Source organism: Paramormyrops kingsleyae, chromosome 18 (genome assembly GCF_048594095.1).
Source record: "Paramormyrops kingsleyae isolate MSU_618 chromosome 18, PKINGS_0.4, whole genome shotgun sequence".
Classification (NCBI taxonomy): Eukaryota; Metazoa; Chordata; class Actinopteri; order Osteoglossiformes; family Mormyridae; genus Paramormyrops; species Paramormyrops kingsleyae.
The window spans coordinates 12,426,190-12,441,384 of record NC_132814.1 but is presented as its reverse complement, the minus strand read 5'-3'; the positions used below and the strand labels follow the sequence as shown (position 1 = coordinate 12,441,384).

At 40.2% G+C, this 15,195-nt stretch overlaps 3 protein-coding genes across 4 annotated transcripts; 2 read left to right on the top strand and 1 right to left on the bottom strand.

Moving 5' to 3' along the window:
* The first annotated feature begins 4,370 nt into the window (after nt 1-4,370).
* LOC111852190 (olfactory receptor 6N1-like) lies at nt 4,371-5,330 on the top strand. Its single transcript, XM_072702392.1, has one exon. The coding sequence runs from the start codon at nt 4,371-4,373 to the stop codon at nt 5,328-5,330; it is 960 nt and encodes a 319-aa protein (XP_072558493.1).
* A 4,475-nt stretch (nt 5,331-9,805) lies between these two features.
* On the top strand, nt 9,806-10,756 carry LOC111852189 (olfactory receptor 51F2-like). The gene has a single exon (XM_023827780.2). It carries the CDS (start codon nt 9,806-9,808, stop codon nt 10,754-10,756), a length of 951 nt encoding a protein of 316 aa, XP_023683548.2.
* A 3,414-nt stretch (nt 10,757-14,170) lies between these two features.
* On the bottom strand, nt 14,171-15,195 carry coa4 (cytochrome c oxidase assembly factor 4 homolog). Of its 2 annotated transcripts, none has more exons than XM_023827773.2 (2): nt 15,082-15,195; nt 14,171-14,693 (listed from the first exon to the last, which is right to left on the bottom strand). In XM_023827773.2, the coding sequence occupies exon 2, from the start codon at nt 14,682-14,684 to the stop codon at nt 14,442-14,444; it is 243 nt and encodes an 80-aa protein (XP_023683541.1). In that variant the 5' UTR covers nt 14,685-14,693; nt 15,082-15,195; the 3' UTR covers nt 14,171-14,441. The 2 variants fall into 2 exon arrangements, with proteins under 2 accessions (XP_023683541.1, XP_023683540.1); XM_023827772.2 differs by having other exon boundaries at nt 15,010-15,140.

The window sequence follows — 15,195 nt, the reverse complement described above, 5'->3', positions numbered from 1 at the left end:
CTGAATGCCCACATGTCTTGCACCTGTGTCTTACCCTTTGTATGTAAGGTCTTAAGCCTGAGCTGTAGGTTGAGCATTTGTTGTGTGTGGTTGTGGGATCCTGGACTCAGCATATGCATCCTGGTTTCCCTGTAGATGTTCCTGGCTGCCATGAGACAGTTGTGTATGTGCTTTGCATAAGTAACATTACTAAGTGATATTTTCCAAGACGAGGTTGGATTTTCTTTGGTAAAATGACAAAAAAAAAAAAACAGATTTTGTGAATTCAATAAACGGAAATGTCACCTGGTCAAACTGAATGTGTCTTCAATTAATATAGCAGTTTCATTTTTTTTTTTTATCTGTTACACCATTTAGGTATGATTCAGTGTTTTAACCGGTTGTATTATTTCCTGACGTATCACTTAACTAGGCGAGAGAGGTGTGAGGAAACACAGGCATGAGGAATCCCTGTGCTTCAGCAGCGAAACAGCGCATGAGACATGTGACGCCAGAGTGACAGCACTCAACACCCAGTTCATCCAAAATCAATGACACTGTTCCCCAACCAATTCTGCACAGCACACTATAACCCTGGCTGGGAGTTGAATTTAGCTATCAGCTTTGTCGCCATATGCTAGACTAAACAAGAGAGATTTTAGCCTTGACTTAAATAACTCTGGAGTGAGTCTGAATCTCAGATGTTTGCTGGTAGACCATTCCATAACATTGGAGTCTGTAACAGAATGTTCTGCAACCAAATTACGATCGTTCCACCCCAGACACCACCAGGTAGTCCTCCCCTAGAGAGCAAAGGGGGGGTTATATGGAACCAGTAAATTGCTAATATACTCTGGTCCAAGACCATCCAGTGCATTATAGGTAAGCAGTACTGGAACTAACTGGAAGCCAGAGGAGTGAGGCCAGTACAGGACTGACATGCCCTGGTTTCCTAGTCCTTTTTAGGACTCTGCATTCTGCATTAACTGGAGTTAATTTAAGCACCCAACCAATACGGCACATCATGATTGCCTCATCGAACAAACACCAGGTCAACACTGCACAGGAGGGAGGAATTTGTATATTGGAAGAGATTTTGCATGATTGACTCAACTTTCGGAACATGACTGTTGACTTTAAAAAATCTGAAGCTGTGCAACCCTTAGCAAGTATACAGAGACAGAACTATGGATTATAAGCCTAAAGCTGGCTAGATCAACAATATCCAGGCATCAGGAACTACAATCAAGACCAACTAAAGATACAACTTATGACTGGATCAGTTTCAATTTTGTCTTTTTCTGTAATTTTCATCTCATTTTTATTAGTTGACAAAATTATAAGTACATTTTATAATAGTTTTTGCCATTATAAATAAAATTTTATCATCTATTTTTCATTCATTTAATATCTTTGTTAGCAAAAAAATTCATCATTCTTTTCATCAGCAAAATGAACACTGCTTGCGTCCTGTTTTGTAGGACCTCTTCCCATCACCATGATAATCAGCCCCACAGCAGTTTGTCTGGACTCTGGATCTCCTGCCTTCATGATATTACAGTGAAACTCCTTAAAGGACATTAAATGGCAATACTTTAGATGTAGGTCTCAATGCTGTAACAGATGTGCAATCTGCCACAAAAAATGCAGCACATATTGTAAGACTTGGTGCAGTGATATATGAACTCACGCATCATTATAGTCATTGCTATGGAAACAGCCAATCTCATTCTAATTCTCTACCTTATTATATATAGAAATATGCTAAACAAAACCCAACCAAAGCCAACAGCACATCATTATCAGCTCAATTAAAGATTTGTGCACCTGAGCTGGAGAAAACAATCATCACCCATTCACTGGTGACCCACCGCCAAGGCACTCGAGGTGATGTAACACCTGCACTCCTTTTCGGCTCCCATAGCTCGAAGCCAATGGCTGATTCATTGATGTCGCAAAGCATTTAGGTAAGTGGCACTAACCTTCAGGGCCTGTTTAATGCTCTTGGACACACTTAAGAGTGGAAGAGCTCTGCTCAGCCTCCTACAGCGTAACCTGAAGCTAAGTCCCTGCATGGCTGCTCTCTGCTGCGGTGGGGAAAGGAAGCTGACCCTGTAATATCACCAAAGAGTTTTTGCACAGACACGTCTCTGTTCCTGCTTAAAGTACAGAGAAAAACTGTCTGTCTCTTTTTGGGCCTCGTTCATGTCATCAATGCCTATGGGCTGCATCCGGTTTGTTTCATGAAATCCTGCATTAGCATATAAAGCATTTCCTGACAAATACTTGCTGGTTGCCTATTACATCCAAGTCCATAATTTATCATTCACTGTTAAACAGGTTGGTTTTTGCCTAAACCCTTACCTGCCCTAGAGGTACTCAACACGAACCCCACCTTTGACTAGAACCTTGATTTGCTGAAGGTTTTTTATTAATTTACAAAATATTACTTGCATCAGAACCTCTGTAGTTCTTGTTTCCTGACATAACTCTCCCTGTTTTATCCCACTGGGCAAAAGTGATAAGTGGAAGCTTTTTTGTTTGTGAGTAGATGCCGAAGATCAGAAGCTGCAACACAATGCAGGTGTGAATCCCGCCTCTGTTCCGTGTGAATACAGAGTTTGTATGTTCTCTCTGTGTCACCTGTATTGCCACTGGGCCCTCTGCTTTCTTCTGGAGTCTAAAGGCTATTCGGCATCTCTATGCCCATAGTGTATGAATTTGTGGGTGTCTGTGTCCTGTGATTGACAGGCATCCCATCAAGCATGTACTCCTGCCCTGTACCCTATGCTACCTGCCATAGGCCCTGAACAGGGTAGTTTGCTGTAATACCATGTCTGGGCCAGGTGTGGATTTCCTGTCTCACAGTAGAGGTCCTCCTAGTGGAGACGCCCAGTGTTCTGCAGCCAGACCCAGATAGGGAAATACAAGGAAAGTATAATGTTGAAAACTTTGGATCATAAACTGTCTCTTTATCTGTATCTTTCGCTCATAATCATAAACATCTTTCTTTTCTGTCCTGTATTCTGCATCAAACTGTACACCTCACTTCTTCACCTGTCAGTCCATCAACCCCCCCCCCCCCCCCCCCACCACCCAGGCTCCCATTAAGAGCGATCTAAAGAAAACCTCATTAGCAGGTAAGTGAAGGAAGATCCCGGGGGGAGCACTTTGTTTTGACAAACAGACACAGTGTTTCATAATCTTGCCAATCTCCGCATTGAGAAACAAGGGGCCGCGTGTTGTTTACATGCATGCCTGAGTGTGAATGTGTGTGTGCGCTTATATTCCTCTCTGTTGTTGCACTGTGTTTTTGTACTTGTGCATGTTATAAACCTTACTGTTATATGCAAAAGAAAAATTTCCACTTGGGATCAATAAAGTATTTTATCTTGAAATTAACATCATTATAAATACAAAACTTGTGCCCATGTGTCTTAACCTCATTTAATGCTAATTAAAAAAACATTATTGATTTGATTATGTTTAAGCATGATTAGTGCACATAATTCTGCTCCTCAGACTTATGTACCTTACATTGCTTGAAGACTTCACTGGCATTACTTACTGCAGAATTAAAGTGTCCTTTGGGAGAAAAACATTTATTTAATATTTATGCTTGTTTTTAAATTGTAGTCTTAAGCACATTCTTTGGCATATTAGTGGCATGTGCGTGCCTAACACTGTAAATGGCTTTTTAAAGCACATGTGAAGAGCCAATTTCCAAAACTTAATCAGTATTTTGTCATTTTTTGAGATGAGACCACCAGTCATATCAGGAAACCTAAAGTCAGGCTTCCTCATTATATGTTAGTGTTGAGAACCGAAACTCACTGAGTCCGTATGTGACCCAACTCGCTAAGACATATTTTTGGAACGAGTCAATGTAAGCAATGACTTGTGAATCTCTGGGAAAATGGATAAAAAACATAGCAGTAAACCTCCATTATCATCCTTTTCTGGGCTTAGTGCCATCTACTGGTCATATTCCACTAATACATTCAAAGTAAAAAATGATGCAATATACTTTCTGTTTTTTTTGTAACTGCTGTCAATGCAAAAATTGTCAAGGGAACGCTGATCCTTCACAGCATCCACAAGGGGGCACTCTTGCATTACAGAGAAAGTACATGTTTTATTTATCTTAACCAGCAGATGTATATAAAGACCCAGAATGAAATGTTATCATTCCCTCTACAACCAAGGACCAGCATTTCTGTGCCACTGCATCCCTGTCTTATTACAGAGATGGGTGCCAGGACAGGAAAAAGATATTTCTGATAAATCATTTACCAAGCGTCTCTGTTATTCTTTCCAGCTGCTTACTTAACCAAATAAATCAGGAGCATTTTAAGGAAGAAAATCCAGAAGGTTCTAACCAACTAAAATCCATGGAGGGGAACACAACATTTTACCAGCCATTTGGGTTTTTCATTATGGGCTTTCAGAGCCTGAAGGACACTAACTATTATTTCATGTTCTTGGTTATCCTTTACATCGGAACACTTCTAGGGAACTTTTTCCTGATGATGGTGATATGGCAGTCTGAGGCTCTTCACACGCCAAAGTACATGGTCGTGTTCAGCTTGTCTGTCATAGATGTGAGCCACAGTACTGCCCTTGTGCCAAAATGCATCGATCAGTTCCTCTTCAACTCACAGTTTGTGCCGTACAACCTGTGCTTGACCCAGATGTTCTTCATCCACTCCTTCCACACCATAGAATCGTATTCTTTGGTTATCCTGGCTTTTGAGAGGCTGGTCTCCATCTGTTTTCCCCTGCGGAGCAGCACCATCATCACCAACACCCGAATGGTGGGCATCATCGCTTTCTGCTGGGTCCTGGCCTTTACTCTTCTGGCTACAATGGTAGCTCTGATCACTCGCCTGTACTTCTGTAAGCCAATTCCCGTCGTGGTAAGCTACTTTTGCGATCATGGTCCAGTGTTTAAAATGGCCTGTAGTGACAACACTGTGAACTGGAGGATAACTAGTCTATCACTGATTGTTGTCATTTTTTTGCCTCTGGCATTCATCTTAGCCTCGTATGTGTGCATTGTCATCGCCATCTCCCGAATCAATTCTGCCGAAGGGCGATGGAAGGCAGTGAGAACCTGCACCGCACACCTGATTCTGGTAGCAATGTTTTTCATGCCCATCCTGGTGATTTACACCATTGCATGGATTAACATCACAGTTGACGTTAACACCCGAATTCTTAACACATCACTGTCACTGGTCTTACCTGCCCTCCTGAACCCTATCATTTACTCGCTGAAGACAGAGGAGGTGATGGAGCAAATTAAGAAGCTTCTACGAAAGCATGTGATAAGACCAAAACAGTACTTTTAGTACATCCTCAAATATGACCTTGAATAGAACGGTAGAAAGGTAAAGTATATACTATATATTGAGACAAACATTTAACTAAATAAAATAGGAACTCCATATGCCTGTTCCAAATTTCCTACAAATTCGACTTAGATCTGATTTGTAACCAGTCTGTAACTCTGTCTCCTGCCTTACCAGCCCATTCCCAAGAAGGCATTACACCTGTAAATAGGAGCTATATCTGAATTTTCCTTCCAGTGATTTTATTTCCATCAATCTCTCTTTTGATTTTACATGTAACAGCCAGTGTTATTTAAATGATAAACATGTAATGTCATGCATTTGTATACTTCTGTCAAGCTTATCTGTTGTCTTAGTGTGTCTTGTGATTGCCGGTTATCCCACCCTGAATGCCCACATGTCTTGCACCTGTGTCTTACCCTTTGTATGTAAGGTCTTAAGCCTGAGCTGTAGGTTGAGCATTTGTTGTGTGTGGTTGTGGGATCCTGGACTCAGCATATGCATCCTGGTTTCCCTGTAGATGTGCTTGGCTGCCATGAGACAGTTGTGTATGTGCTTTGCATAAGTAACATTACTAAGTGATATTTTCCAAGACGAGGTTGGATTTTCTTTGGTAAAATGACAAAAAAAAAAAAAACACAGATCTGTAAATTCAATAAACGGAAATGTCACCTGGTCAAACTGAATGTGTCTTCATTTAAAATAGCAGTTTTCATTTTTTATTTTTATTTGTTACACCATTTAGGTATGATTCAGTGTTTTAACCGGTTGTATTATTTCCTGACATATCACTTAACTAGGCGGGAGAGGTGTGAGGAAACACAGGCATGAGGAATCCCTGTGCTCCAGCAGCGAAACAGCGCATGAGACATGTGACGCCAGAGTGACAGCACTCAACACCCAGTTCATCCAAAATCAATGACACTGTTCCCCAACCAATTCTGCACCGCACACTATAACCCTGGCTGGGAGTTGGATCTAGCTATCAGCTTTGTCGCCATATGCTAGACTAAACAAGAGAGATTTTAGCCTTGACTTAAATAACTCTGGAGTGAGTCTGAATCTCAGATGTTTGCTGGTAGACTATTCCATAACATTGGAGTCTGTAACAGAATGTTCTGCAACCAAATTACGATCGTTCCACCCCAGACACCACCAGGTAGTCCTCCCCTAGAGAGCAAAGGGGGGGTTACATGGAACCAGTAAATTGCTAATATACTCTGGTCCAAGACCATCCAGTGCATTATAGGTAAGCAGTACTGGAACTAACTGGAAGCCAGTGGAGTGAGGTCAGTACAGGACTGACATGCCCAGGTTTCCTAGTCCTTGTTAGGACTCTGCATTCTGCATTAACTGGAGTTTATTTAATGATGCAAAAGTGCACCCAACCAATACGGCACATCATGATTGCCTCATCGACCAAACAGCAGGTCAACATTGCACAGGAGGGAGGAATTTGTATATTGGAAGAGATTTTGCATGATTAACTCAATTTTCAGAACATAACTGTTGACTTTAAAAAATCTGAAGCTGTGCAACCCTTAGCCAGTATACAGAGACAGAACTATGGATTATAAGCTTAAAGCTGGCTAGATCAACAATATCCAGTCATCAGGAACTACAATCAAGACCAACTAAAGATACAACTTATGACTGGATCAGTTTCAAATTTGTCTTTTTCTGTAATTTTCATCAAATTTTTATTAGTTGACAAAGGTATACAAACATTATATAATAGTTTTGCGATCATAAATTAAATTAAATTCAATATAACATCTCGTTTTCATTAATCTAATATCTTTAAATTATATATCATGGCAAAAAAAAATTATGATACTTTTCATCAGCAAAATGAACACTGCTTGCGTCCTGTTTTGTAGGGTCTTTCCCCATCACCATGATAATCAGCCCCAGATTTGTGTAACTGAGCTGGAGAAAACAATCGTCACCCATTCGCTGGTGACCCACCGCCAAGGCACTCGAGGTGATGCAACACCTGCACTCCTTTTCGGCTCCCATAGCTCGAAGCCAATGGCTGATTCATTGATGTCACAAAGCATTTAGGTCAGTGGCACTAACCTTCAGGGCCTGTTAAATACTCTTGGACACACTTAAGAGTGGAAGAGCTCTGCTCAGCCTCCTACAGCGTAACCTGAAGCTAAGTCCCTGCATGGCTGCTCTCTGCTGCGGTGGGGAAAGGAAGCTGACCCTGTAATATCACTAAAGAGTTTTTGCACAGACACGTCTCTGTTCCTGCTTAAAGTACAGAGAACAACTGTCTCTTTTTGGGCCTCGTTCATGTCATCAATGCCTTTGGCCTGCATCCGGTTTGTTTCATGAAATCCTGCATTAGCATATAAAGCATTTCCTGACAAATACTTGCTGGCTGCCTATTATGTACATCCAAGTCCATAATTTATCTTTCACTGTTAAACAGGTTGGTTTTTGCCTAAACTCTTACCTGCCCTAGAGGTACTCAACACGAAACCCACCTTTGACTAGAACCTTGATTTGCTGAAGGTTTTTTATTAATTTACAGAATATTACTTGCATCAGAACCTCTGTAGTTCTTGTTTCCTGACATAACTCCCCCTGTTTAATCCCACTGGGCAAAAGTGATAAGTGGAAGCTTTTTTGTTTGTGAGTAGATGCCGAAGATCAGAAGCTGTAACACAATGCAGGTGTGAATCCCGCCTCTGTTCCGTGTGAATACAGAGTTTGTATGTTCTCTCTGTGTCACCTGTATTGCCACTGGGCCCTCTGCTTTCTTCTGGAGTCTAAAGGCTATTCGGCATCTCTGTGCCCATAGTGTATGAATTTGTGGGTGTCTGTGTCCTGTGATTGACAGGCATCCCATCAAGCATGTACTCCTGCCCTGTACCCTATGCTACCTGCCATAGGCCCTGAACAGGGTAGTTTGCTGTAATTCCATGTCTGGGCCAGGTGTTGATTTCTTGTCTCACAGTAGAGGTCCTCCTAGTGGAGACGCCCAGTGTTCTGCAGCCAGACCCAGATAGGGAAATACAAGGAAAGTATAATGTTGAAAACTTTGGATCATAAACTGTCTCTTTATCTGTATCTTTTGCTCATAATCATAAACATCTTTCTTTTCTGTCCTGTATTCTGCATCAAACTGTACACCTCACTTCTTCACCTGTCAGTCCATCAACCTCCCCAACAAACCCCCCCCTGCCCAGGCTCCCATTAAGAGCGATCTAAAGAAAACCTCATTAGCAGGTAAGTGAAGGAAGATTCCAGGGGGAGCACTTTGTTTTGACAAACAGACACAGTGTTTCATAATCTTGCCAATCTCCGCATTGAGAAACAAGGGGCCGCATGCTTTTTACATGCATGCCTGAATGTGAATGTGTGTGTGCGCTTATATTCCTCTCTGTTGTTGCACTGTGTTTTTGTACTTGTGCATGTTATAAACCTTACTGTTATATACAAAAGAAAAATTTCCACTTGGGATCAATAAAGTATTTTATCTTGAAATTAACATCAATATAAATACAAAACTTGTGCCCATGTGTCTTAACCTCATTTAATGCTAATTAAAAAAACATTATTGATTTGATTATGTTTAAGCATGATTAGTGCACATAATTCTGCTCCTCAGATTTATGTACCTTACTTTGCTTGAAGACTTCACTGGCATTACTTACTGCAGAATTAAAGTGTCCTTTGGGAGAAAAACATTTATTTAATATTTATGCTTGTTTTTAAATTGTAGTCTTAAGCACATTCTTTGGCATATTAGTGGCATGTATGTGCCTAACACTGTAAATGGCTTTTTAAAGCACATGTGAAGAGCCAATTTCCAAAACTTAATCAGTATTTTTTTATATTTTGAGATGAGACCACCAGTGACCTAAAGTCAGGCTTCCTCATTATATGTTAGTGTTGAGAACCGAAACTCACTGAGTCCGTATGTGACCCAACTCGCTAAGACATATTTTTGGAACGAGTCAATGTAAGCAATGACTTGTGAATCTCTGGGAAAATGGATAAAAAACATAGCAGTAAACCTCCATTATCATCCTTTTCTGGGCTTAGTGCCATCTACTGGTCACATTCCACTAATACATTCAAAGTAAAAAATGATGCAATATACTTTCTGTTTTTTTTGTAACTGCTGTCATTGCAAAAATTGTCAAGGGAACGCTGATCCTTCACAGCATCCACAAGGGGGCACTCTTGCATTACAGAGAAAGTACATGTTTTATTTATCTTAACCAGCAGATGTATATAAAGACCCAGAATGAAATGTTATCATTCCCTCTACAACCAAGGACCATTTATGTGCCACTGCATCCCTGTCTTATTACAGAGATGGGTGCCAGGACAGGAAAAAGATATTTCTGATAAAACATTTACCAAGCGTCTCTGTTATTCTTTCCAGCTGCTTACGTAACCAAATAAATCAGGAGCATTTTAAGTAAGAAAATCCAGAAGGTTCTAACCAACTAAAATCCATGGAGGGGAACACAACAGTTTACCAGCCATTTGGGTTTTTCATTATGGGCTTTCAGGGCCTGAAGGACACTAACTATTATTTCATGTTCTTGGGTATCCTTTACTTCGGAACGCTTCTAGGGAACTTTTTCCTGATGATGGTGATATGGCATTCTGAGGCTCTTCACACGCCAAAGTACATGGTCGTGTTCAGCCTATCCGTCGTTGATGTGAGTCACAGTACTGCCCTTGTGCCAAAATGCATCGATCAGTTCCTCTTCAACTCACAGTTTGTGCCGTACAACCTGTGCTTGACCCAGATGTTCTTCATCCACTACTTCTACACCATAGAATCATATTCTTTGGTTATCCTGGCTTTTGAGAGGCTGGTCTCCATCTGTTTTCCCCTGCGGAGCAGCACCATCATCACCAGCACCCGAATGGTGGGCATCATCGCTTTCTGCTGGGTCCTGGCCTTTACTATTCTGGCTACAATGGTAGCTCTGATCACTCGCCTGTACTTCTGTAAGCCAATTCCCGTTGTGGTAAGCTACTTTTGCGATCATGGCCCAGTGTTTAAAATGGCCTGCAGTGACAACACTGTGAACTGGAAGGTTGCTACACTTGTCATGGTAATTACCATTTTTGTGCCCCTGGCATTCATCTTAGCCTCGTATGTGTGCATTGTCATCGCCATCTCCCGAATCAATTCTGCCGAAGGGCGATGGAAGGCAGTGAGAACCTGCACCGCACACCTGATTCTGGTAGCAATGTTTTTCATGCCCATCCTGGTGATTTACACCATTGCATGGATTAACATCACAATTGAAGTTAACACCCGAATTCTTAACACATCACTGTCAATGGTCTTACCTGCCCTCCTGAACCCTATCATTTACTCGCTGAAGACAGAGGAGGTGATGGAGCAAATTAAGAGGCTTCTACGAAAGCATGTGATAAAACCAAAATAGTAATTTTGTACATCCTCATCTATGATCTCGAATTTTCAAAAAAATCATATCTCCAATATTTGCGATTAATATATAACAACAGAGATAAATCTATCACCAATACTTAACTTGTAAATAAATAATTGCTCACCTAACCATCACTAATTTAGTATCTAGGAAATTGATAAAATTAGGAAAGATATTAATCAGCAGGTTATGACAACATCGGTAAACTATAGCCTACAGATGTTTAGTATATCTGTTAAAAGAGGTCCACTTTAATCAAACTGCATGACGTCAGTTGCTTCACTAAATTTCTGCGGCAAATTTTCTTTTAATTTTTCTCTGTAATTACCTTATGAATAAAGCAAGATGTTATTTTGCTTTGCAATACAGGTATACCTCGAGTTTTGGCGTACACGAGGAACATACAGTAACCTCTTTACATTCGCAAGGGGTAGGAGCCCAAGATCCCCGCGAATGTGAAAATTCGCGAATAATACGTGGTAACTCCTAACCTCAAACCATAACAGTCTGTTAGCCTGAACAGTTTCAGAAAAAATCTATTTATTACCAATTTCTAAACAAACAACACTATACTGTATACTTTGCACGTGAAATTGCTTTGTTATTTCTCATATATGGCTTTTTATATTATATAAAGTAAGATGTTGTTTTCCTTTGCAATACAGGTAGGCCTGTCCCTCAAATCATTGACTCAGGCATTGTCGCGTATACGAGGGAAGTAATTTAATAAAGTTTATCGAGTTACGAGCTAATGTGAGGGTGATTTTTCACACTTACTAGTAACAAGAACCGAGGGTGGGAAATTTTAAACCCTCGCTAGTGGCACCTGACATGCCGTCTCCCCACCTTAGTTTTTCCTCACAGATTATCTTTCGCGAGATCTCATCTCAACAGTGCTTAATTTTTCACAATTGAAACTAATGGTACAAGCAGTCCCCAGGCTAAGAACATCAAAATTACATACAACTCGTAGTTATGAACGAACTGCCATGATGCCTATTATATAAAAAATTCGATCAAGTTAATCTTAAGCGTTTCGTCGACTCGAGGTACAGAACAGTACAGTATGTACTTTTATTATTACTGTATAATAATAATAGTAATATTCGGATGTATTTGGATGTGTTTCATAATGCATGTGTTTTAAATGCATAGAATGATTTTACATAGAAACATATGTATGTGTGTGTGCAACCGTATGTACCTGTCGCCTACAAATTAAACTTAAAAACAGACTTAAGAATCAGATCTGGTTCGTAACCGGGGGTCTATATAATTTTATCTCCTGCCTTACCAGCCTATTTCCAAGAAGGAATTACACTCAGAAATAAGGGGTATATCTGAAATTTTACTTCCACTGATTTGATTTAAATCATTTTTTAAAATTTTACATGTAACACCCAGTGTTATCTAAATGATAAACATGTGATGTCATGCGCTTCTATACTTCTACCAGGCTCACCTGGTAATCTTACCTTAGTGTGTCTTGTGATTGCCGGTTATCCCACCCTGAATGTCCACAGGTGTTGCACCTGTGTCTTACCCTTTGTATGTAAGGTCTTAGGTCAGACCTGGTAGGTTGAGCATTTGTTGTGTGTTTTGTGTGGTTATGGGTGTTGAAGGTCTCTCTTCCCTCAGCTGGATGAATGTGCCTTGTCTGTCATCAATAAACCCCCCTTGGGCTCTGCATATGCATCCTGGTCTACTTGCACCCATGCCTGGCCGTGATGTTACTACTTCTGTGTATGTGCTTCGCCTAAGTAAAAGTGATATTTTCCAGCACGAGGGTAGACTTCCTTTGGTAAAATGTCAATCAATCAATCAATCAATAACACATGCACATCTATAAATTTAATGAAGCAATGTCACCTGCTCAAACTGAATGCGTCTTGAATTAATAGCAATATACCTGTTTTATTTAATCACATCCCAATTATCAGTTGAGTTAAACTATTTAGATATAATTCAATGTCTTAACCAAATATATTTAGGGACCAAGCACCTAATATGCAAGGCACCTATTTTAATTGTTCAAATTTTTCACTGTCATACTTTCTGCCATGGAAGTCTATGTCAGCACATGATTTTGATTAGATTTGGCATGTTGATAGAGGGCAGCTGAAAGTATCCAAGTGTCAGATTTGGGGTCAATCCATCCGTGTCTGTAGTGTCACCAACAGGCCAAATATCGAGGTACATTGTACCCCAAGGTACAAACAACATTAACGTACCTCCAAATTCTTCAAATTTCACATCAAGTCAACAGCTAGATGGCTGAAACTTGGAAACAGGACAGTGATCCCAAACACACATCAAAACTGTTTTTGGAATGGATAAAGTAGGCTAACATTAAGCTTCTGGAATGGCCTCCCAAAGCCCCCACCTCAACCCTATTTAACATTTGTGTACTATGCTTAAAAGTCAGGAGCCAGGAAGCCAGGCAATTTAAATTAAACCTACAAATTCTGCCAAGAAGAGTGATTAAATATTCACCCAGAATTATGCAAGAAGCTTGTTGATGGCTACAAAAAGCATCTGGTCAAGGTGCAACTTGCTAAGAGACATTTAACCAAATATTAGAGGGGGTGTGTATGTGTATATATATATATATATATATATTTATATATATATATATATATATATTTGAGCCTGTATGTACAATATTGAAGTTGTATGTTGTTTAATCATTCCACCTTGGAACGGTTCAAATAAATCATTAAAAGCCCAAAATTAATACGACATTCATGCCTTGGATGAGTGTATGTAAACTTCTGACCAGAACTGTATCGCGTCACCTCAAAATATTAAACTTAGTAAGTGACTATAAGTAATCCACTTTATGATCAACATATAGCTAATGATAAACAACATAACCCCTACAGGACATTAAATGGCAGTACTTTAGGTCTGTGAGTCCTGACCCAAAAGTGGGTCACGAACCAATTGTCATTGGGTCATGGATTAAAAAAAAAAAGATATATTTTTTTGTCCGACGTTTTGTGGTCACGAAGGATGCACGTTGTCCTGGAAATTATCTTTTTGTATTACTGCCAGCACACCCCCCCCCCCCTCCTCATTAGTTTTGGTGAAATAAATAGACAAACAAAAAACTCAGGGTTGTAACTAAATGAATGATGAATAATGTAGAGCCTGAGGCTAAACCAGATAAGAATTGCTGCTTTGGGCACAATCCCAATCCTCTAGCAAATGCATAATGTACCACATGAAAACGTAGCACGCGGTGTAAGAGGTGGTGCAGTGATGCATAACCTCTGACATCCCACATCATTAGCATACTTGTTGCTATGGCAACAGCCCATCTCATTCTTATATTCTAGTTGACTACATTAAATGTTATTAAACAAAACCCAATCATGCATCGCTCTTAAAAAGCATTCAATTATGCTGTTGTATTGCCTAACATTTATTACAAAAATAATAAGTAACAATCATGGGCAATAAATTAAATATTATACACTGTTTGGGTCATTAGTTTAAATATATCAGTAGCTTCATCCCCACATTGTATTCCTAAAAGCTGGGGATAATAGACCCTCAGTGACAAAAAAGTTTGAGGGGGATACATTCAAATTTACAATATTGCATGAATCAAAAGATGAAAAGTCCTCTTGCAGAGTGTACTGGGGTTTTATGATTTTCTTTTTTCCAGGCCTCGTCGCTATGATGTTTCTGTTAGTCTTTTCCTCAGTAGCTGCTCCTTCCTTGCCTTCTGGTACGCCGCCATACACTCCTTGAAGCTGAGAACTTGCGGCTGGCACTCCCGCCAGTCCTGGTGCTTCGCCATGCAGTCTTGCACGGCGTAGTGGTGTTCGCCACAGCCCGTCCGATCAACCATACGGTCCACTGGATCGTCTTCGTCCTCGGGCCGTCGGCGATTGTGCGGAGAGGTCGGGACTGCCATTCTGCGATTCTTTAAGTGAAAGTTGTGCGCGCTTGTTATAACCTTTCGGTATGCAGCAAAGTCAGATGTTCAAATAGACTGAATCAGCCTATACAGTTTACAATTATTCACAATCCACCATAGTAATGTCACCTAGGTGACTGTCATTTCAGTCAAAAGGAGAGTGAACTACTTTCATACGATCAAATTTGTTAGAGCATTCGCGAGTTTATGCTATTTTCTTAAAAAGAAGCTTAATATATCGCAATTAATCCACATCCGCTAAATCCACAAAATAAACTCCATGTAGATTTTTTTTTACAAATGTATAAGGTAGTCTGCTTACACAAATGAAATCCTGTTTTCATGAAAAGAGAAACGACTTGAACATTAACTCACTATCGGAAGGCAAATTTACCTAAAAGACCGGAAGTGTGCAGCTGCGAAGAGTGTCCGACCTCCTCCTTCTGACGCGTTTTTTTACGAACTTCTATGTAAGACTGCGTAATGTAACTGTGTAAACGGTATTGTT